Here is a 22,186-nt window from a genome sequence, read left to right on the forward strand (position 1 = left end):
AAACCTGAAGCTTTTAAAGCGCTGGTGTTCTGATAAGGATAAATACGCTATTTTAGTTCTGGATGAAGAATTTTGGAGAAAGGCCTGTTTAGATGTTGGTTCTCATGTTGAATGCTGGTTTTCTGGAAATATCATTACTATGGGAGGGGCTGGTGGTATCTGAGTGGATGCAGACTCCTGTTTTTTTAGAAGAGTTTCCTTGGCCTCACTTGCAGAAATGCTCACTTTCTGAAGGTCATCACCCTCTAGGCTGATTCTTGGCGTTCCCCTCCTTAAATTATGTACAAAATTGGGCTTTTTTTCTATCTCCATGCCTCTCTAAAATAGACTTGTCAGGGGTCATCCCCATATAGAAGTCACATGTGTGTCACAGTTCCACCAGGAATGTCTGGAAGCCATGACCCATATGTTTCTCACTGCAGCAGGCCACAGCAGCAGTCACTATGACCTGTATAACAGACTGCTCAGCAAGAGCTGTGGAGGGGCAGGCGCATTGCCTCCAAGCAGTTTCAAAACTGCATCAAAAGTCTTCATCAGGAACTAAAATAGAGTAGCAGCTTCCTTGAGAAGTATCTGATTGTTGGGTCCCGGCCATCTCTTCGAATAGTAGTCAAGCGTGTAGGAATAGAGTGACATGCTCAGAGGGGTAGTGGGGCAAAGTGTTGTCCCTGAGTGTGGAGCCTTGGGCTTAATACCCACAAGCCCTCATTCCTCACTGTCTACCTCACTTACCAGAGATTTTTATGGAAACTAGCAGCAGCAATACAGGTCGAGGGTCAAAGTCTTCTATGAAGAACAATTCTCATACACAGAAATTCAGGGTTGGGCTTCTGTTTGTTTAAAAATCTTGTCTTGGATAAGGTTTCTAAAAACTTATTCAAACACAGTGTTCTCAGTTTGGTGAGACAAAGCGACAGGAATCAGAGAAATGGCAACCTAAGCTCAGCTGGGATGCAGAGAGCGGGATGCGGAGAGCGAGAAGGAGAGAGTGAGTGTGTGTGTGTGTGAGAGAGAGAGAGAGAGAGAGAGAGAGAGAGAGAGAGAGAGAGAGAGGAGCCTGCCAGGGCCTGCCTTCTGCTGCCCATGCTTAGAGGCGAGAAGGGGGATGGGGCTCAGGAAAGCCACTCTATTTAGAGCAAGGGGAAGATCTTTGGCTGCACTTGAGTATGGTGGATCACTGTGGGAATTTTAGGGACAGCAGGAAAATTTTGTCTTTTGAACCTAATGAACATTTTTCTTTTGAATTACTCTGAATCTAACTCATCACAGGGGACACGACTCCCTTGGATTCTAGAATGTCAGGGCTGATAAGTACCTTCAAAACAAGAAGAAAAGACTTGTAGTGAGGGTCCCATGAGAGACAAGGGTTGATAAGACTTCACAACCCCCATTTCCTCTCAGCCTCGCTTCTCTTACCATTTGGTACTTAGCTCAAGTGCCGAACGACATTGCTGGCTGTGTAACTGGGGTCACGTCATAGGGCTGAGAATTGTATTTTGTTTGCATTTTTATGGGGAATGGGGCTGGGCTTAGGAGGATGGCATTTAGTGAAAAAGCTTAGACTTTTGGGGACAGATTAAAGCAAGGGCTGAGGGTGGTGGAGGGGTGGCACTAATCATCCCTAAGACCCTATCAAGAGTTTATAAGGGACCTCCACCTGCCTCGTGGACACAGACGCCTTTTGCTAAGTCACAGTTTTTAGAAAACATAGTTTAGGTCAAACACTAGGCTAAGTACTATGTATGTATTAACTTTCTCCTCAGCACGGTTTTGTGAGGTAGATAAGGTCTGACCACTTGCTTCTCATGGTTGAAGAACAGACCCAAAGAGGCAGTCAGCTGTCCATCATTACAAAAATTTTGAGTGATGGAGCCTGGATCCAGCCTGGCTGGCTTTGCTACTCTGCCTCTATAAAGACCAGGGAAAGGTGGTTCAACGAATCCCAGTATCACCCAGGAATGAGCAGTGAAGACTGAGGACCAGGGAGGAAAGGTTGCTTGCATTCACTGATCTTCTGTTGGTGACTGACCATACAGCAGGTGTTGGGCTGGGATTCGAACTCAGTTCCTCACCCCAGTGATCCTCTGGATCCAGTCCTTGTTGGGATAGATGTAAGAATAGACTCCATAGCGATCTTTCTTCCCGCAATCTTCACCCCAGGACACCACGCCCACCAGGTACCATTGGTCTCTCTCTGCATCTTTGGTCACCATAGGGCCTCCAGAGTCACCAGCACAGGCATCTTTCCCCCCTAGACGAAAGGGAGATACAGATAAAATAAATAGAAAGCCCCTTTCCCAGCACAAACCTGTGTCTGACTTGTAGTTCAGACAATTAGCCACTGGAGGGTGCAGCAGACCATTGGATCCAAAGCTGTGCTCTATAGGTCAGGCAAGATGATGTCAGAAAGGGCTGGTTCAGGAAGGGATGGCAAAAGTTCTATATTCCCCCACCTCTTCTCTCCCCTCTCCCTCTGTTCTCCCATTCCCATCTCCGCTGTCTGTGTCCACCCCAGGTTCACAGTGTGTGTATAGCTGTTGGGTTCTTCTCTTACCTTCCTTTTCTCCGGCACAGATCATGTCCTTGGTCACTTTCTTCTTCAATGGGGTATAGGCCTCCTGGCAGGTGTCAGAGTTTACAATTGGGATTTCAATCTGAAACACAAAGCTGTGGTTGGTTCTCACACCTCGCTTAGGAGCCCTTGCTGCTCTGACAGCTCTGAGCGGGCTGCCAGAGGCCTTACATGTGGCTTCAGGAATTGCCGCGTGGTACATGGAAAGGCATGGCTGAATGGAGAACTGGAGACTCATTTTCTGCTACAGCCTCAGCTACAGACTTGCTGTAGGTACAGACCCTGGTAAAGCAGCTTTGCCAGAGTGAGATTCACTTATTTTGTCTGTAATATGGAGACAATACTTGCCTAGGATATACCAGCTTTAAATATGACAGCATATAGAAACACCGTGTCGGTTTGTATATGCCTCCTTCATCTCTGCTCTGGAAGCTGGTGCATGTGACTTTAAGAAAGAGAGATCTTTCTTAGAGCACTGAGACTCCCATACCTTATCTTAAAGATGGAATTCACAGTTCTTTGACAAACTAATCATAAACAGTTTCTCAATGGAAATGGATGATCAAGATGCTAAGTTCTGTATACTAGGTATCTTTGAAAAGTAAGAATGTTATTTTTTTACACTATGTGGTTTTGCCTGCATGTATGTTTGTGTGCCACATGCATAATGGGTACCTGTGGAGGACAGAAGAGGACATTAGATTCTCTGGAACTGCACTTACAGACAGCTGTGAGGCAACAGGTAGGTATTGGGTATTGGGAATTGAACCTGGGTTCTCTGCAAGAGTAACAAATATCTTTTACAGATGTTTCATCTGTCCATTGCCTAAATGCTAGGTCCTGAGACAGCCTACCACACTGGCTCTGTAGCCAATTCTCATTTATTACTTTCCCTCACTATAAGAACTGAATGGAACATTTCCCCTTAGCACACACCCTCTGTTGGTTCTTGTTACAAGGGTACATCTAACATCTAACATCTAACATCTAACATCTAACATCTAACATCTAACATATAACATATAACATATAACATATAACATAACACTGTCTCCAACAGGAACATGAAGATTCTCCTTGGGATGGCCCTCCTAGGAAAGTGGGGACAGGAAGGCATGTCATGAGGACATGCTGTCAGCATGTGCTGGCGTCACTGACTAACTACTATTCATCCTTTGGGAGGCCATCTTGAACCTTTTGCCCCCTTTTCCCTGGCAAATCTTGTAGCTAGTTCACAGGAGACAGCATGTAACCACTTGGAAGCTCACGGGTGAAACAATGGATGATTGCTACACAGTCAAAATTTTAAACTGTGATGAGATAACATATGTACAAGGATTTAAATATGGTGAAGAGTTTAGAACACAGGCCCATAATAGAACCCAGGAAAGTAAGAGCCAGGCAGTTTTTAGAAGAAATTTAGGAAGTTTGATGCTATCTCTAGTCCCCTTCACCTAGAAGTGTACAATGACTCAGGGACTGAGGATGTTGCTCGGGCCCCAGACTTGGAGCCATGGCTCCTTAGGTCAAGTTCAGGATTCATTTCTGAAATCATAGGAGGGTGGCTTTCAAATGCAGTGGTCAAGTTCACTTCTGCAGGGACTGTGCTTCTTGGAGCCTGGCCTGTTCTTGCTAATTTGGTATGCAGTCTTCGTGGTGTGCAGATGAATCACGAGCCTGCTGGGTACCCGCACTCGCTGTGTTCTGGGAGAGTTTCTGTATTCTGAGGTTTTTACTCTATGCCAGACACATAGAGTGGTATTTTGAGGCTGGAGCCCATGACCAGTTAAACAAACATATCAAACTTTCTGTGACTTTGAGTCCCATTAAATTTTCAAGTTGAGTTTGGCCCCCATCTTTTATCATTTCCTTCCTCCCGGCCTCTAAATCCTAGAGCAGGCAGTATACAGCAGGAGGCCCAACGCGTGGCCAGGAAATGATTGCTTGCAGGATATAAATTATACCTCACCTCCATCAGGTTCTCTGGAAACCTCTGTAAGAACTGCTTCCCCCAGCCACTGACGATGACCATGGTTCCTGTTGGACACAGTATGAGGAGAGAGTGAGAGAGGCTGAGGTGAGGGTGCTGAAGATTGCCCTGCCAAGGGCATCATCCTCTGCTGGAGGAGAAAGGGCTGAAATGGCTCCCTCGGAGGGAGAGGGTGGGAGTGCTGCTGAGGTGGAGGGCATTGCTTCTGTGATGGGTTACCTGGTTTCTTGGTTGATCTACCTCAACCTCCTGGCAGCTGGCAAGGCGCTGAGGCTGTGTGAGAGCTGTAATCTCACACATCCTGTTCCCCATGTCTACAGTATTGTTAGGGTGTAGGAAGGAGGTGCCTGGGCAGAGGCTATGAATAAGCAAGGAGCCCAGCATAGAGAGCAACAGGTCAGGCAACATTTTCTCCCCTTGCATCAATTTAAGCCTCAGACTCCATATCTGTGAAACAAAGAGGTAGGACTTGGTAATCCCTAAAACTAGCCATGACATCCTATAAGTTTATGAAATCTCAGATGTGGGGACAATGTGAATCCGGGCTAAGGGTAGAGAAGTCATTGTATTCTTATTTAATAAGGAGGCTTGGATGCAGAAAACATGGCTACATTTAAGTTCTGAGACCATTAACTGTGCTTCCACACCTGCTCCTAAGACATGATGTGCCTCAGCTTTTCTCTTTTCCTTCCTTCCTTCCTTCCTTCCTTCCTTCCTTCCTTCCTTTCCTTCCTTCTTTTCCTTCCTTTCTCCTTCCCTCCCTCTCTTCCTCCCTCCCTCCCTCCTTCCTTCCTCCCTCCTTCCTCCCTTCCTTCCTTCCTTTCTCCTTCCCTCCTTCCCTTCTTTCCTCCCCTCCTTTCTTTCTTTTTTCTCTCTTTCTTCCTTTCTCACTTTCTTTTTTGCATTTTATTAGTTCATTTTATATTTTTATAATGTATTTTGATCATATTCATCATCTCTCTCCCATCTCTTTCTCCCAGATCTATCCACTCCTTCCCTGCTCACTCAACTTTGTGACTTTTCTCCTTTATTTTATTTTATTTTATTTTATTTTATTTTATTTTATCTTTTTCCTTTCCTTTCCTTCGCCTTCCTTTTTCTTTCTTCCTTCCCTTCCTTCCTTTCTTAAACCCTACAGATCTAATCTGTTTAGCCTGTGTTACTATTGGGCATGCGGCCTTTCACTGGAGTGTGGTTAGCCCTCCAGAGGCGGCACCTTTAAATTAAACTGACTCACCTTTTCACAAAAGCTCTCAATTGCCAATATCTCTTCAGTTAGGGTGAGACTTTGTGCCTATCTCCCTTCCCCATGATGGGATTTTGTCTGGCTTGGGCTTGCAAAGGTCTTATGCGTAGTATCACATGTGCGCAGTTGCTCAGTTATGTCCAGAAGAGAGCCTCCCTGTAGGCATCCATCACTTTCTGCCTGCCTCTTCCGCAGAGATCCCTGAACCCTGGCCTGCCAGGGGTATGACACAGATATCTCATTTAGGCCTGAGCAGTCTTATTCTCTGCAACTTGACCAGTGTGGGTCTTTGGGTTAATCTCTATCTTCTGAAGAAAGATGTTTTTCTAGCTTGAGTTGAGAGGTGCAGTAATCTATGGGCATAGCAGTAAGCCACTCCGAAAATGTCCTTCAAGGCTTCTAGGAGGCATAAATAAGTTAGTGAGGGCCAGGAGCTGGAACATGTGAAGTACACAGTGCCTGATTAATCAGAGCCACACAGTTCCTGCCAGCTCACTTCTCTTAAGCATTTCTCAGATTCTGGCTTTTTTATTTTTTTATTTGACATCTTTAATCCTCAGGAAATGAGTGAGGATATGACACACTGAATTCCAAGGAAAAGGAGGCCAGCTGGCCTGGGTTGGCCTCCTGCCCTTAGCTAGACATGTTCTGATTATGGTATTTCATTTTAATAACACAGGCAGCCTGATGGGGCTTTGCGTCCAGTTGAGAGGTGAAGGACTTAAGCTTACTGAGCCTGGTGGCATCCTCAAGATGACTCACCAGGAAAGCCAGCACGATAATTCGAACTGTGCTGGTGATCAACTACTGTCCCTTAGCTACAGCTTGTCCTGCCACCGTTTATTGGGTGTGTAGGGCTGGGCCTTGAAGCTTGAACCCAGAGCATACAAGGCAAGCGATTGCAGGACTCTGTTGCCAGCCTGAGCCACCCCCAGCCATGCTTCTCTCTGTGTGCTACTCTGTCATGCTGGGGGTGACAACTCAACTAATGGGATTTTCAGGAAAGGGGGACACTTTCTACTCTTCCAGGCTCCCTCAGTCCAGCCTCTTACTTCAGTCCCCTCCCCTAGTCTACATGAGATAATTTCTTCCTGCAGGCACATCTCCCTTTTCTCAGAATTTCCCATTTACTTATTTAGCTCACCAATACTTGATGCTAACTCCTCTATTATAGACACTAGGCTGGTTTTGTGTTCCTATATGGAAAACACATACGATTGTTTACCTTGTGCCTAATACAACAACTGTGTCACCATGGAATTAGTTCCAATTTTGTTATAGGGGAAGCAGTAGAAAAATCACACACACACACACACACACACACACACACACACACACACACAGTGTGAGAGGAGGTATCCTACCACAGCCTCAGCAACTCTGGAGGAGACCACTTTGTCGTCGCCGCAGCTGCAGTACAGGATGTGGTCAGGGGACAGATACTGTGCTGGCTAGTCTTTATGTCAACCCGATATAAGCTAGAGTTACCAGAGGGGAGGGAATCTCAGTTGAGAAATATTCTCTATAAGACTGTGCTATAGGCAAACTTGTAGGACATTTTCTTAATCAGTGATTGATGGGGAAGGGCCCAGCCCATTGTGGGTGGTGTCATCTCTGCATTGGTTCTGGGGGCTATAAGAAAGCAGACTGAGCAAGCCACCAGGAGCAAGCCAGTAAGCAGTACCCCTCCATGGCCTCTGCAACAGCTCCTGCTTCCAGATTCCTGCCCTGCTAGAGTTCCTGTCCTGACTTTCTTCAGTGAAGACCAGTAATATGGAAGTGCAAGCCAAATAAGCTCTCTCCTCCCCAGGTTGCTTTTGGTCATGGTGTTTCACCACAGCAATAGTGACCCTGACTAAGATAAGTACCTTCAGTGGAAGGCTGCTCAGGCAGACAGACAGGCATCACAAAGTCGTTCAGCCTCGGGCTCTCTGACAGTTCCACCAGACCAAGGTCGTTCTCAAACGTGCTGGGGTTGTACAGTGGGTGGAGCGTGGTGCGCTTTACATGCAGGTGCTGCTCGTCTTCGTCTGAGCGCCGTCTCCAGTGCTTTCCTGGGCCACGGAAGGTGTGTGAGGCGGTGGATGCTTGCTCCCTATCAGCCCCAGCCCATCTAGTACCTGGTCTAGCCTTAAGTCCTTCTGTCTGCTACCACTCTCTCAGTCATCCTGTCCTACCTTCCATACCCCTCATAGGCTCATGGTTCCACCTCTGACATTATTATCAACCAGAGAGTCTAGTTGACAATAATCACCCTTTATGGTCTGGGTTGTATGTTGACTGCTTAATGAGGCCTCTCCTGTACTTCAGTTAGAGGCTTTTGCTATGTGATAATCCAGGCTTAGAAAGACAGCTACTGTGTATTCTCTCTCACATATATATATCCTAGCCTTGGACTATTACATATGCATATGTAGCTAGAAGAATATATGAGCAAAGACCAGGAGACTAGAATGGGACCCACATGTATTAGCTTACAAAGTAACGTTTCCATGTATATATATATATATATGATGCATTCCATTACAGGGGTTGTGAGCTGCTGACATGGAAAAACAGCTCTGGTACCCTGCAAGGGCAGGTGCTCTTATCTGCTGAGCCATCTTTCTGGTCCTCTGAGACTAATTTGTAATGCAAGTTAGGTCACAAAAGGAGAGGTTTTTTAATTCTAAAAACAAAGTTTTAATTACTAAAGATCTTGATGTACATGAAAAAGATATTTCCCTGCTGGGGATTGGTTCTAATGCTTTGTCTTAATTCAGCAACCAGAATCACATGGGACACTAAAGGATGCCTGCTCCCAGTTGGCTCTGATTGGGAAATAAAGTTGCCAACGGACAATGGCTGGGCAGGATGAGAGAGGAGGGACTTTTAGATTGTGAGGGCAAGGAACAGAGGGAGGAGAGGAGAATTGCTACGACTCTGGGGGAGAGGGATCAGACTTAAGAGCTACAGGAAAGAAAGCTACCAGCCATGCAAGAATTCGGGAAAGGAGCCAAAGGAGCCACTTGCCCAATTGGGTCGGGGGTAACAGAGATGAAATGTTGATTTAGCAAGTTGACTCAGGAAAGTTGGAGGGGAGACTGTATGCTAGCCATGGGGAGGATTAGAAATGCCCATCCACGGAGCTAGTCAAGGCACATCAAAATGAGCTGGAATGCTTGTCTCCCATTCACGAATCTAGAGAGCTCTTGGGTGGGTGCAGAGTGTGTGACCAGCTGGCAGTCAAAGCAGTTTCATTCACTGCTACATTTCCCTACAAACCCCTATGACTCAAAAATCCCTGCTTCCCTCTTGCAACAGCCTCTGCTCTCCTTATGAAGTTTACAGGCTGCTGCTATGTGTAACATTAGTTCTTAATTGAACCCTGGCAGAACATTAAACTGAATTGAGCCAGCAGGTGGTCTTTATTTTATAAAGGAGAGTCCTTAAAATTGTGGCAGTGGAACTCTGTTCCGAGAACCACAGCTGGCTTTAGAAGCCTTGGCCTGGACTTACCCATGATAATTTTGAAGTCAGAAGGGCTGAGCAAGTATGAGCTGTGTAGGGTTGGTTCTTCTGGATCAAGTGACTGGTGGAGGCAGTGAGCAGCTGTCAAAACCCAGTTGGAACCTGAAGAATAGAGCACACACATCCTATGGCCTGCACTGTTCCATCCTGCCTCCCATCGAGTCAAGCTAAGGTCCTTACTGCTACTCAAGAGCACTATCCAAGGCCCTACAAGCATCCAAACACACCTGCATTGTGTTCCTTAAAGCCAATGGCAAGGGTGAGTATCTGCTAGCTCTAAATGGATCCTCACAAATATAGTAAGGGTGGTTCACAACTGTGCCTGGGAACAGATTATGTTCTTCAGTCCCCTCCCCACCCCCCACTGCCCACACCTAGAGATAGCTTGAGCTCCAGGAGTTCTAACACCACCAGGTTTGCAGGTGAGTTTCACCCCCACCTCCACCCCAACACCTGATCTAACTGGGACCTTCTAGCCTCAGGGTCCAGAAGACACAGGACCTTCTTCCCTGCTGGAGACATATCTTCCTTCTGGTCTGCAACTTTTTTGGGAACATATTTTTGCTCCAGCACCTACTACTCTGCCCACACTCACAGTCAGCTTGACTCTAAGGAGGTTAGCCACAACCAGGCACACAAATCAAATGCTCCAGACCCTCTCCCACAGTAAGACACAGCCTGACCCAAGGAGGCCCAACATAACCAGGCTTACAGGAGGGAGAGGCCAGTTCACACCAGAGATAACCAGGTGGTTAGAAGCAATTGTAAGAACATAAGCATCAGAAACCAATGCCACTTGGCAGCATCAGAACCCAGCTCTCCCACCACAGCAAGCCTTGGATACTCTAATATACCTGAAAAGCAAGATTCTGATCTAAAAATCCATCTCATGATGATGATAGAGGACCTTAAGGATGACAGAGTTAACTCCCTTAAAGAAATACAGGAGAACACAGATAAATAGGTAGAAGTCCTTAAAGAGGAGACATGTGAATCCCTTAAAGAAATACAGGAAAACACAATCAAACAGGTAAAGGAATTGAACAAACTGTCCAGGATTTAAAAATGGAAATAGAAACAATAAAGAAATCACAAAGGGAGACAACCCTGGAGATGAAAAACCTAGGAAAGAGATCAGGAGTCACAGATGCAAACATCACCAACAGAATACAAGAAATAGAAGAGAGAATATCAGGCATAGAAGATACCATAGAAGATATTGACACAACAGTCAAAGAAAATACAAAGTGCAAACAGCTCCTAACCTAAAACATTCTGGAATTCAGGACACAGTGAAAAGACTAAACCTAAGAATAATAGGTTTAGAAGAGGATGAAGATTCCCGGTTCAAAGGGCCAATAAACATCTTCAACAAAATCAGAAAAACAAAAACAAAAACAAAAACAAAACCAACTTCCCTAATCTAAAGAAAGAGATGCCCATAAACGCACTAGAAACCTACAGAACACCAAATAGTTTGGACCAGAAAAGAAATTCCTCCTGTCTCATAATAATCAAAACACCAAATGCACAGAACAAAGAAAGAATATTTAAAGGGGTAAAGGAAAAAGGTCAAGTAACATATAAAGGCAGGCCTATCAGAAGTACACCAGACTTCTCAATAGAGACTATGAAAGCCAGAAGATCTTGGGCAGATTTCATACAGGCCTTAAGAGAATGCAAATGCCAGCACAGGCTTCTAAACCCAGCAAAACTCTCAATTACCATAGATGGAGAAACCAAGATATTCCATGACAAAACCAAATTTAAACAATATTTTCCTTTAAACCAGTCCTATAGAGGATAATAGAAGGAAAAATCCAATACAAGGAGGGAAACCACACCAAGAAAAACCAAGGAATTAATCTTGTCACAATAAACCCAAAATGAGAGAACCACACAAACATAAGTCCACCTCTAACAACAAAAGTAACAGGAAGCAACAATCATTAGTCTTTAGTATCTCTCAACATCAATGGACTCAATTCCCTAATAAAAAGACATAGGCTAACAGACTGGATACATAAACAGGACCCATCATTTTGTTGCATACAGAAAACACACCTCAGTGACAAAGACATACACTACCGCAAAGTAAAAGGCTGAAAAAAACTTTTCCAAGCAAATGGTCCCAAGACACAAGCTGTAGTAGCCATTCTAATATTCAGTAAAATAGACTTTCAACCAAAAGTTATCAAAAAAGATGGGGATGGGCTCATCACACTCATGAAAGGAAAAATCCATTAAAACAATCTTTCAATTCTGAACATCTATGCTCCAAATGCAACCCACATTTGTAAAAGAAATGTTACTAATGCCACTAAAGCTCAAAGCACACCTTGAACCCCACACAATAATAGTGGGAGACTTCCACACTCCACAGTCACCAATGGACAGATCATGGAAACAGAAACCAAATAGAGACACAGTGAAACTAACAGAAGTTATGAACCAAAGGGATTTGACAGATATCTACAGAATATGCCATCCTAAAACAAAAGAATATACCTTCTTCTTAGCACCTGATGCTACCTTCTCCAAAGTCGACCATATAATCAGACACAAAACAAGCCTCCACATGTTCTCAGGACCCAACAGGGATGACATTAGCTGAAACACCCAACAACGGGGAGATAAAACCTGAAGAGATCACCTCTAGTAGATAGGTATAGCCCCCAGTTGAAGAATGGGGCCACCCACCCACTTCGAAATTTTTAACCCAGAACTGCTCCTGTCTAAAGGAAACATATGGACAAAAAATTGAGCATAGACTGAAGGAAAGGCCATCCAGAGACTGTTCCATCTTGGATCCATCCCATCTGCAGACATCAAAGCCCGATACTATTGCTGATCCAAGAAGTACTCTCAGACAGGAGCCTACTATGGCTGTCCTCTGAGAGGCTCTACCAGCATATGACTAAGACAGATGCAGATACTCATAGCCAACCTTTGGACTGAACCCAGGGACCCCAATGGAAGAGTTAGGGGAAGGACTGAAGGAGCTGAAGGGGACTGCAACCCCATAGGAAGAACAACAATATAAATTAACCTGACACCCCAGAGCTCTCAGGGACTAAACCACCAAACCAAGAGTACACATGCCTGGGTCCGTGGCTCCAGCTACATATGTAGGAGAGGATTGCCCTATATGCCATCAATGGGAGCATAGGCCCTTTGTCCTGTGGAAGTTTGTTGCCCCTGTGTAGGAGGATGCTAGAGGGGTGAGGAGGGAGTGGGTGAGTGGGGGAGCACTCTCTTAGAGGCAAACAGGGGGGAGGTTGGGATGAGGAGTTTGCAGAGGGGAGACTGTGAAGAAGGGCAACATTTGGAATGTAATAAATAAAATAACCAATTAATAAAAAAAAATCTGGTGAGGACTGCCATCATCCTCGGCTTTGCTTGCTTGGATGTAGCCCTGATGTCAGTATTAGGGGTACCTGGAGTTTCCTTAGAAATGAAGAATGTCATTATCAAGATCTCCCAAGTAGTTCCTGTGAACATGACTACTTGGCAAGTACTGAGAACTATGGTTAGCAGTCAGCGAGGCGTCTGCACATTGGAATCACCTGAAGAATTAGGAAAGGTGTCATTGTGACCTGCATCCCGGCCATATGCAGCAGAAGCATATAAAAGGATCCTCTGGTAATTTGACTGCAGTTGAGGCTGAGGACTACTGTTCGGAGCCAGTCCAAGTCATTACAACTACAGGCCTTCAGAACAGTGGTGTGGCCGGAGTGACAGTAAGCTAGTGTTTCTTGATTAGTATCCTAGCGTACTTCTTGGCTGCCATCTTGCCCTGAATGAATACGTTTTTGGTGTTTGCCTAAGGCAGAGTCAAGCTTTTAGCTCTTCCTTCAGTGGAGCTAACAGCAATAACTAAGGCCTGGATACATCCAGTGGAAACCAAGCAGAAAAAAAACAAAAGCATTTCAGACAGGGCTGGTCTGGCCTAGGCTGTAGTTCAGAGTCAAAGGCAGAGGCTGTTTCTGAAGCAGCTCCCGAATCCACTTGTCCCCCTCAGAAGGAGTCACATGTTCCGGACAAATCTCAGAACAGAACATTCTCTTTCCCCAGGCACACCCTGAACCTGCCCATGCCTAGGGATTATTGGAGCAGTGGGTAAGGTGGGCTGAGGTACCCAGGTTAGGAAATCCTGCTTTAGAGCAGGGCTTTCTGTATGAGTCCATGTGTATGCTCTGGCTTGCCCAGAGATTAACTTCACCTTTGAACTCTGCCAGCTCCCCAGCCCCCATCAGTGTGGACACAGAGACAGTGTTCTTGCTTTTCTTCAGTCTATTAAAACCCTCCTGGTCTCTCTGCTCTCTCCTATTTTCCCTGCCTCTATCACAAAGAATAGCAGCAGCAGAGATTACAGATCTGCAGAGCTGTCGGGAAGGGCCAGTGTGAAGGAGCTTTTAGCTGGGTTGGTGGTAAAGTGAATTTCAGCTTTCCAACATAAATGTGCAACCAGTTCTGACACCGGATGAACATTATTGACATAAAAAGTCAATGTTTGAAAAGCAACTTCAAAGTCTTAAAGCAATGAGTAAAGTCCATTTTTCACTCTTCTAACAAAGTTGGGAACATGACAAATGGTCTCCCTTCCTTCCACTGCCCTGACTCTTCTTCTCCATCTCTCTGCCTCTCCTTCCTTCAACAGAGTTCCACCTTCCCGTTATTCTTTCCTGATCTTTCCTCTCCCTTGGGTGTCTTGGGGCCTACTAGTCTCTTTCTACTTGTCATTTGTCACCTTTATTTCTGTCTTACTCTGTTTTTAGTTCTCTCCCTCTTACATTCTAGGTTCCATGTCTGCTGCCCCCTTTGTCTCAGTCTGTCCCTGGTGTTCTCTGGTTATCTGCTTTTCCCTTCTCTTTCTTGGTCCTGTCCTGTGCCCTAACCCCCATTGAACTGGTCAGAATGTGCCTGGAAACCTGTTTCATTTCCCAGGATCTGATATGACTTCTCAAGTACACATTGAAGAGTCTTTAAAGCCCATTTCCCCTGACTTCCAAGACTGCTACTGGTATTGATGGTGGTTGGGAGGGTGTGTGTGTGTGTGTGTGTGTGTGTGTGTGTGTGTGTGTGTGTGTGTGTTGCATGTGGTTCTCTCTGATCTGGCAGCTTTGGCACATCCCTGCTCCATGTCACATGTATGTACCTTGACTTGTAACTTGTATTCAACAGTCTGTCAGGAGACTCACCAGAATCAGTTCTACAGCTCAGGGAATGAGAACAGGAGTATGCCTCCCCTGGTTCCAGCTGCAGCCTCCCTTGTCCACACTGTCTTTATGGGGCAGTGATTCTCAATGAAGATTCAAGGGAAGGTTGGTCCTTAGCTTTCACCCTGTTCCCAGCCCTGGGTCTTTCGCCCCTTCACTTTCTCCTTACCTAAAAGGCTACCCCCACAGAAGGGTTGTCCGTTCAGGTGTGACAGCATGGCAATCCATGGCATGGTACCCTTCTGGGCTGGGCGGCCATTGAAGATCCTGGAGATCTGCTTCCGGGAGAACTTGGGGACACCACACACTGTAGCCAAGGGAGGGAGGAACAGGTCACACTCTGTACTCCACCTTACCCATTGGGGTTACCAGCTTATCATTCTGTTAGAAGAGTGGGATAGAAGGTGAAGGGCTGAGGCCAGTGTCACATCCCAGTGCTGAGTTCTGGTAAGAAACCAAACCTACTGGGTTTGGTCATGGTTTTTTTCAGTTATGTAAACCTGTAGATCCCCCCCCCCTTTCTTTTTCCCTACCCTTCCCTATTGATGTTGGTTTTCTGTCACTCAAAAAAATGTTAGATTCCTAGTAAGGAAGCTTCATGCTCCATCACTGGGGGCTCTTATCCTCAGACACAGCCTTCCTCCAGGTCTGTGGAGTTGCACGCTACCACAATGAAGGTCTTTCTGCTTAATCCCCTTATCCGCTGCATCCATTGCTGTGGATCCACAGACAAGCCTATGGCTGAATGCCCTTAGAAACCATCCAGTGTGTTCCTCCTATCATACACCTCAAGAAGTCAAAGTCTAAAGGAAGTCTCTGGCTTGCCAAAAGTTACTCTATGGAGAAATGGCAAGAATATAATTCTGGATCACCTGACCCCCAACCCTGGGCTTGCTCCGCTCCAGCCAGCATCATTAACTCTGAGCAATATGGCTCGCAGGTCCCTTAGAACTCTCCGGATCCAGGCAGCCATGAGCCACTTTCAAAGCAAAGACTGAACTGAATCACTGGTGAATATGCTGCACCCTTGACCACATTCTTAGCTTCTCTCAGTGCTGTAAGTAGTTTAGGCACTGGCCCCAGCCAACATCAAGCTCCATTCCAGCAGACACTCAGGACATGGGGATGGATGCCCATCTATATTTTTAACTCTTCTTCTTCTACAAAACAGAGTCAAGGCTTTTCATATGCATACACACACATATACACACACACACTCACACACATGCATGCATGTCCCACAGTGTCTCTTTTCCCTTGCAATGAAGCCACACCAAAGAAGACAGAACACAAACCCTTCATATTCTTTCCTCTCTTTGGACCTGGATTTAGATAAAAGTGTTATTTACTGATCATACTTAAAAATAAAGTAGCCATTGGAATATTCTATAGACATATACTCTGGTAGCTTTGGGTCTTAAATGGAACCTCCACACTGATATTTCCATAAGTGGTAGAATGCTGGTTTTGAAATTGTCTGATGTGTTCTTACAACCTCTTTTTGTCCATAGCTCCCCAACCACCAAAGCTGGCCATCCTTTTAAGTGAAGGATAGATAGACTTCAACTTCAAAGAACAAAGCAGAAACAGAGGGAGGGGAAAACAGACTTTTGTTTGAAGTTAGGAACTGTGGTAAGAATAAAAGATTTGTGTGTTTGAAGGAAGCAGAGCCTGCGAACTGAACAAGATTTTTCCTGGATGCCACCGGGAGAGGATGATGCTACTGCAGCTTCCTGCCTCTCAGGGGACAGTGGAAAGCCTTTCAGGCTGGATGGAAGAAGGGGGGTTGCCTAAGAGGGAGAGAGAGGATAGAGGGAGACTGGGGTGTTAGATAGTTCAAACACAGGCAGCTTGCACCCTGACAGTCCCTCAGAAAGAACAATGGCAGCGTGGATCCTACCTTGATGAACGTCCACCCCAGAGGCCTTTGCCAAGGCCCTCAGGCCACAGCACATGGGTAACTACTTCACAGCTCTCCAGACTCTCTTCTTGGCTGTTGAAGCACTTTTCCCCCTTGTCTTTAATCTTCTGCCTTGGTGTTCTCTTGGAAACCCTTGGCTTCCTTTTGTATTTTGCAATCTTCCACCAGACAATACTGTTTATCTCCAGGCCTTATTCCGCCTACGGCTGGTGAGTAGCAATTCTTGCCTTCAAAGTGCCCTCTCTTCTGAAGTTCACGGTTCCTTACTGGTGATGCACACTTTCAGGGGGGTTGCTAGAGAGCCCTTCAAACCTAGCGAAGTTGAGCCCTCACCCTCATCATCCACACACCTTCCTCCTTCCCCCGGTTATTCCAGACCTCTTCTGATGTCCAAGCTGGCCACATTCTTGTTACCTCCCTTGTCTTTCATGTCTGTATCTTATCAGCCATTATGCTGATGGAAAACTGCTAGATGTAGGCCACTGTATCTCCCTGTTACACGTCCCAGCATGCACTCCAAATAAGCCACAGGCCACAGTACAAAGTCAACATAGCTAATGGAAAGTACAAATCAGAAATGTAGTCAAATTCAAGACATGACAGTCTTTGAATCCAGCAGTGTGTAAAGCTTTCAAAGGCTAATTTAGCATTGTTTTAGTTCTCAACACCATACAAAGCATGACACACACCCAAAAGTATGATACAAACCCCAAATGAAGGCAAACCATGTGTGTGCCCGGCTCTCACAGTGCGAGATGCTGGCCCTGCATTCCCATTTGTGCAGCATCTTACAAGATGCCTACAGCCCAACCTTTGCACCACTGATCTGGGCCTAAGCTCCCTTGTCTGCATTACCTTGCATGGTGGGGATTTGCCATGTCTCACTAAGACACTCAGTCGTTCGGTCTTGTCCTGCCACTTTCCCTGACAGGCTAGCTGTACTCAGATCTGCTGAACTCAAAATTTCCAGGTGAGAAGAATCAGCAGTTAGCAGTATTTGACAACTAGTACCACAACATGAATCTAACAGGATGCACTCAGAGAATCTCTGGCTAGAAGACAGTGTGGAGCAGGGCTTTTATGACTGTCTGTCAGTGTCTCCTGCATCTTCGACTAATGCCTGTTCCTGCCTACTTTTCCTCTCTTGTCCACTGTGCCCCTCCTCCATCCTCCCCTGTGGTCTCTGTCACCTCTGCTAAGCCATTCTGAGTCTCCGTAGTTATACAGAGTTGCACCTTCTTTTAATTACATCCTCACAATACTTAGATCTCATTCCTTTGGTGACAGTTAGCTCACTTGGCTTCTGTTAACATCGGTATACACATAGCTCTGTTTTGTCTGCTAATGTGAGCTCTTTGTAAATTGTAGGCATTTAAGTGATGGGAGTTACAGCCTTACTTCTGAGAAAGAAGTATGTCAATAGCCAATACACACTGCCTTTTCCTCCTTAACCCATTTTTAGATGGTACCCACATGCCAGCAGCTGTGCCTACAGTGGGGGTGGGAACTTAATGACAGCACATGTCTCTTTAAAATATCAAAAGGAATAGACACACTTCGCAACAAACTCTCAAGCCAGGGTTGTTGGTTATCCATAGATTTATTTCCACTGTAGACCCCTGACAAGAGAAACGGAGTGCAGAGGCCCTTATAGAGTAGCAGAGCCCGTGATATTAAATACACAAAATATAGTATCCTTTACATGTGCCATTCATAGATATTGGAGTGTGTTTTGATGACTCTTCCCAGTTCCCTCCACATTCCCTCTCCAGGCCTTTCCAGCTGCTTTTTTGTTTTTTTTCTGATGGAGATCCCTGGGATAGCGAGCACTCAGCCTGTGAGAGCTACAGATGCTGCTAGAATTCAGGGCAGTGCCCATTGAGAGCACTGGTCAGACCCTATGGGACCTTCCAGATGAGGAGACTGAAGCTCACAGGAGGAAATGATGGCAAAGGTCATATGGGCAGCTGAAGATGGAGCTAGGGACAGAACCCAGGACTCATGGCTCTCTGTCTCTTTCCAATGAGACTCTGTCCCTTGACCTTGACTCCCAGAACAGCAAGGGATAGATGGGTTGGAGTATGCTACTTGGTATATTCTCTACTGAGCTCAGGCTCTGGGTTGAGCATAGTCTCAAATATTAGAGTGACCTGGCAAGTCTTGTGCCCATATTTTCTTCTGTTTTCCTGCTGAGAAGCAATGGGGCACAGTGGGGCACAGTGGGGCACAGTGGGGCACAGTGGGGCAGTCTTCTCTTTCTTCAAGTAGTCTCCATACACGTGGCTGGGGGCAGGTCACTTTCCAGAGCTGGAGGGCTGCTCTGTGTTTGTGTGGAGTGGCAGGTGTTGACACCTCATGGTGCCCTCTGGTATTTGAGTGGCACATGGGCCCGATGTGTTCGGAGTGGACAGCAGTGTTTCAGGGCTTGGGAGAGCTGCAGTTGGTCTTCTCCTTCAGGTAGCAGAGCCATCGTGGTATCTTTCGGTTGTCTGAAACTAACGGAGGGCACAAGGCACAAACCTTGCACTACAGGAAGCTTTTAAGACAAGTCCCAGGAACAAAAGTGTTTCCAGACAGTGTTCTCTGAGGGACAGCTCGGGCTCTGCTCTTGGTCCCCCAAACCTGAATTGCTATTTTCTAGATGAAGAACCAGGTTTAGTGCAAGTCTAGAAACTGGAGCTGGGCAAGTACATGGATGCAGACTTTAGCTGAAGGAATCCTTTCCTAATGATCAGGACCAAGCTTTCTTACATCAACACTGGGCTCCACGGCCTTGAAAAGTGATTAGGAGTGATTGACACTTAGAGAGGCTCCAAGCCTTCTGGAAACTCCGCCCCTACTGGAGAGGAGAGGCTCAGAGAGAGGAAGAGGCTTGGTTCTAGCTTTGGACTGTACTCTCTTGCCTAGAGATTTCCCCTGCATATTGCTAACCCCAGTCTTGGGAGTTGGGGCTATCTCAGGAGCATGAGTGTGCTGCAGTTTATTTGATCTGGTAAGAATCATGGACTATGCTGTTGGCAGTGTGTGGTGTAACCTCACTTGAACTGGGGCAGGGAAGTACTTGCCTTCACCGTTCTACCTGGAGGTCCCTGACAGCCCTCGGGGAGTTCATCTCCTCCCATAGCCAGTCCACATAGTTGGAGACCTTTGTGTAGACTCCATACACTTGCTTGCTACCACATTCTTCAGGTCCTCCCCAGGACACCAGGCCTTGGGCTACCCAGTGCTGGCTCATCTCATCAAAGATGACGAAGGCCCCACCGCTATCCCCAAGACACGTATCCTTGCCACCCTCATAGTAGCCAGCACAGAACATGTTCTCTGTGACACTGTAGTTGCCCGACCGAGACTCATAGCTGGCTTTGCATTCAGCATGTGACACCACGGGTAATTTGACATACTGTAGGACATCTGATAAGGTTCGTGTGCCACTGAGGATGATCTCGTCCACTGTCACATTAGGATTGGAGATGCCCCAGCCAGCCACCAGTCCCAACATGTGAGGGGCTGGACCTTCAGGCTCAGGTCTTGGTAGACAGATGGGCATGACATGGGCCCCCAAGGGCACAGGCTTCTGTAGCTGTACCAGAGCGATGTCATGGTTGTAGTTCTGGATGTTAAAGTCTGGATGGAGTATCACTCGGGCAGCAGAGCTATTGACAGCTCCTGATTTGTCCCGAACATCATGAAGGCCCAGATAGACGGTGACATGTTCCTTCGAGACAGGTATGACTGTGTTGTCTCTGCGCTGGGAACGCAGAACATGGGCTGCTGTGAGTATCCAGGACTCAGAGAGCAGGGCCCCACTCCCGAACCACTTGTCGTTTGGTACCCTCGATGTGTCTTCCACCACTATGAGGGCCTGCCATGGGAAGAGGCCAAGCTCAGCATTGCGACCTCCGATGATTCTCTTCACCAGGTTTGGCAGGGCGCGGGAGGGCTGTCCACACACTGCAAGAAGGAAGAAGGGGGAACAAGAGACAGGGACAGAGTCAATCATGTGAGAAGAACCAAGAGAAATTCACACCACTCCCTCTGTGGATTATGCCACCATGGGACCCTCACTTGCCTGAGTTCTGCTGGTTTAGGAGAGCTCGGCTGGGATTTAGTTGCATCTAAATCTCTCTGAATTGGCCTTATGTCCAGGTTAGAATTTCATAACCAGAACCATTCCAGTACCAGCTCATTTTATGTTTCGGTCTTGTCCAACCTGAGCCATTTGTGGCTAAGTCGCTTTTGGACTGGACCATATTTAGCCAGACTATCCTTAGCAGAGGACACCTTATACTCATTCTTCTCTAGAAAGATATCTTATCTCTCAGAAGCCATCTGCTCTATAGGTACTCAGAGAACCACCTGGAGTTTTCTCTAGATGCCCACAGAGAAATCAAGAGATCCTAAAAGGCCATCTATCAGACTATAGTAGTCAGATGTCAAACTTCCAACCCCCATTATGAGCTAGAGGACCTTAGGCAAGTTGTGTGACTTTCAGAGACTCAGTTTCCTCATCTGTAGAATGGGTGTGTTACTAGTGTTTATTTTATGACTTATTCAGTGTGTGGCACGGTTACTGAGTTCAGTGAGAGTTCTATAGATTTCATGGCAGACTGGGACCCTTGGGTTCTTGACTTAACTTTTCAACTTTCTAGGTGAACTGCGTCAGTCAGAGCTCCTGTTTCTGGATTCCAACCTCTGAAAGACGAGCTACAAATTTTAAATCTCTCTCTTTTCACATCCACAGCTTATATGCGGTTGCCATTTTCTAGAGGTCGAGGTGAACTCAAGGTGACATGGCTGTCAAGTCAGGTCGTGGAGCCTAAACTATGCCATGATATCGGTGTTTCATGTGTATCCCACACTGCCTTATCACGTGTTAAGATTACAGCCATAGGCTTACATCATTTCTCTGGCCTAGAGGACTCGCTGGAGCTTGTGAGTCATGGCTCAGTCTTTATAGGTCATGGAAAAGGTGGCATAATCCACAGGCAATGATGCCTGAGCCTTGGTCAGGGTCACCCATCATTGCGCCCTGGGATCCTTCAGTACCTTTAAGAGAGAAAACTTCGCTCATGTGAGCCACACCCTGAGCACACACATGTCTCCAGGCTCCCACAGCCAAACTCCTCTGGCTTATGAGTAGAAGGTCTTCAGTAGCAACCCCTTACTGGCTATGAACAGACCCGTATGGGCCTTCCCTGAGAAGGGTGTTTGAAGTCAGTGGGAGCTTGCACCTCCTGTTGCAACGGTTAGGCTATCCTCTTTGGCTCCAAGCACTTAGAACAATGCTTTAGAGACCAAGAGGCATTTGGGTTTCCTTGTGACTTTGGGAGGGTTACAACAGACTAATGCTTTTCGGATGCTCTTCTTCCTAGTGCCAAATGCTTCTTCCACAATCCTGGGCTGTCCTGTCATTTACTCCAAGCCATATGTAAACAGACCTTCTAATTTTTTGGCCTGGCTTTTGATGTTGAATGCCAGTCTCTCGTTACAAAGAGCAGTGACATTTCAAGGCAGGTCTGTGACATTGAAAACTCATAAAAACTCATCTAGCAGACAAAGGCCATAATCTCATGAGGGACAACTAGATGACTCAGGCCATGTCACACCAAAGCTCATGTCCAGCAATAAATGATACCTGTCTCCAACCCAAGTGTCAGAACGTCCTGAGGTCACAGAAGGACAACTAATTTATGCATGGAGAAACAAAGTTTCAGAGAAAGCAATTAAT

General features: G+C 46.2%; 1 protein-coding gene across 3 annotated transcripts in view; it reads right to left on the reverse strand.

Annotated features, from left to right (window-relative positions):
• Positions 1-1,463: 1,463 nt before the first annotated feature.
• Masp1 (mannan-binding lectin serine peptidase 1) overlaps positions 1,464-22,186 on the reverse strand; it is a 69,456-nt gene continuing 48,733 nt past the window's right edge. The window contains exons 11-16 of one of the 3 annotated variants that reach the window (NM_008555.3): positions 14,707-14,844; positions 9,307-9,420; positions 7,677-7,862; positions 4,542-4,609; positions 2,555-2,654; positions 1,464-2,251 (exon numbers count right to left, since the gene is read on the reverse strand). In NM_008555.3, the coding sequence (NP_032581.2) occupies positions 2,061-2,251; positions 2,555-2,654; positions 4,542-4,609; positions 7,677-7,862; positions 9,307-9,420; positions 14,707-14,844 (797 nt within the window). In that variant the 3' untranslated portion in view covers positions 1,464-2,060. Of the gene's footprint in view, positions 2,252-2,554; positions 2,655-4,541; positions 4,610-7,676; positions 7,863-9,306; positions 9,421-14,706; positions 14,845-18,039; positions 20,410-22,186 lie in introns of those variants that run through there. The other 2 variants (NM_001359083.1, XR_003951766.1) reach the window with 2 other exon arrangements.

The sequence above is a fragment of the Mus musculus genome, chromosome 16, assembly GCF_000001635.26.
Source record: "Mus musculus strain C57BL/6J chromosome 16, GRCm38.p6 C57BL/6J".
NCBI lineage: Eukaryota > Metazoa > Chordata > Mammalia > Rodentia > Muridae > Mus > Mus musculus.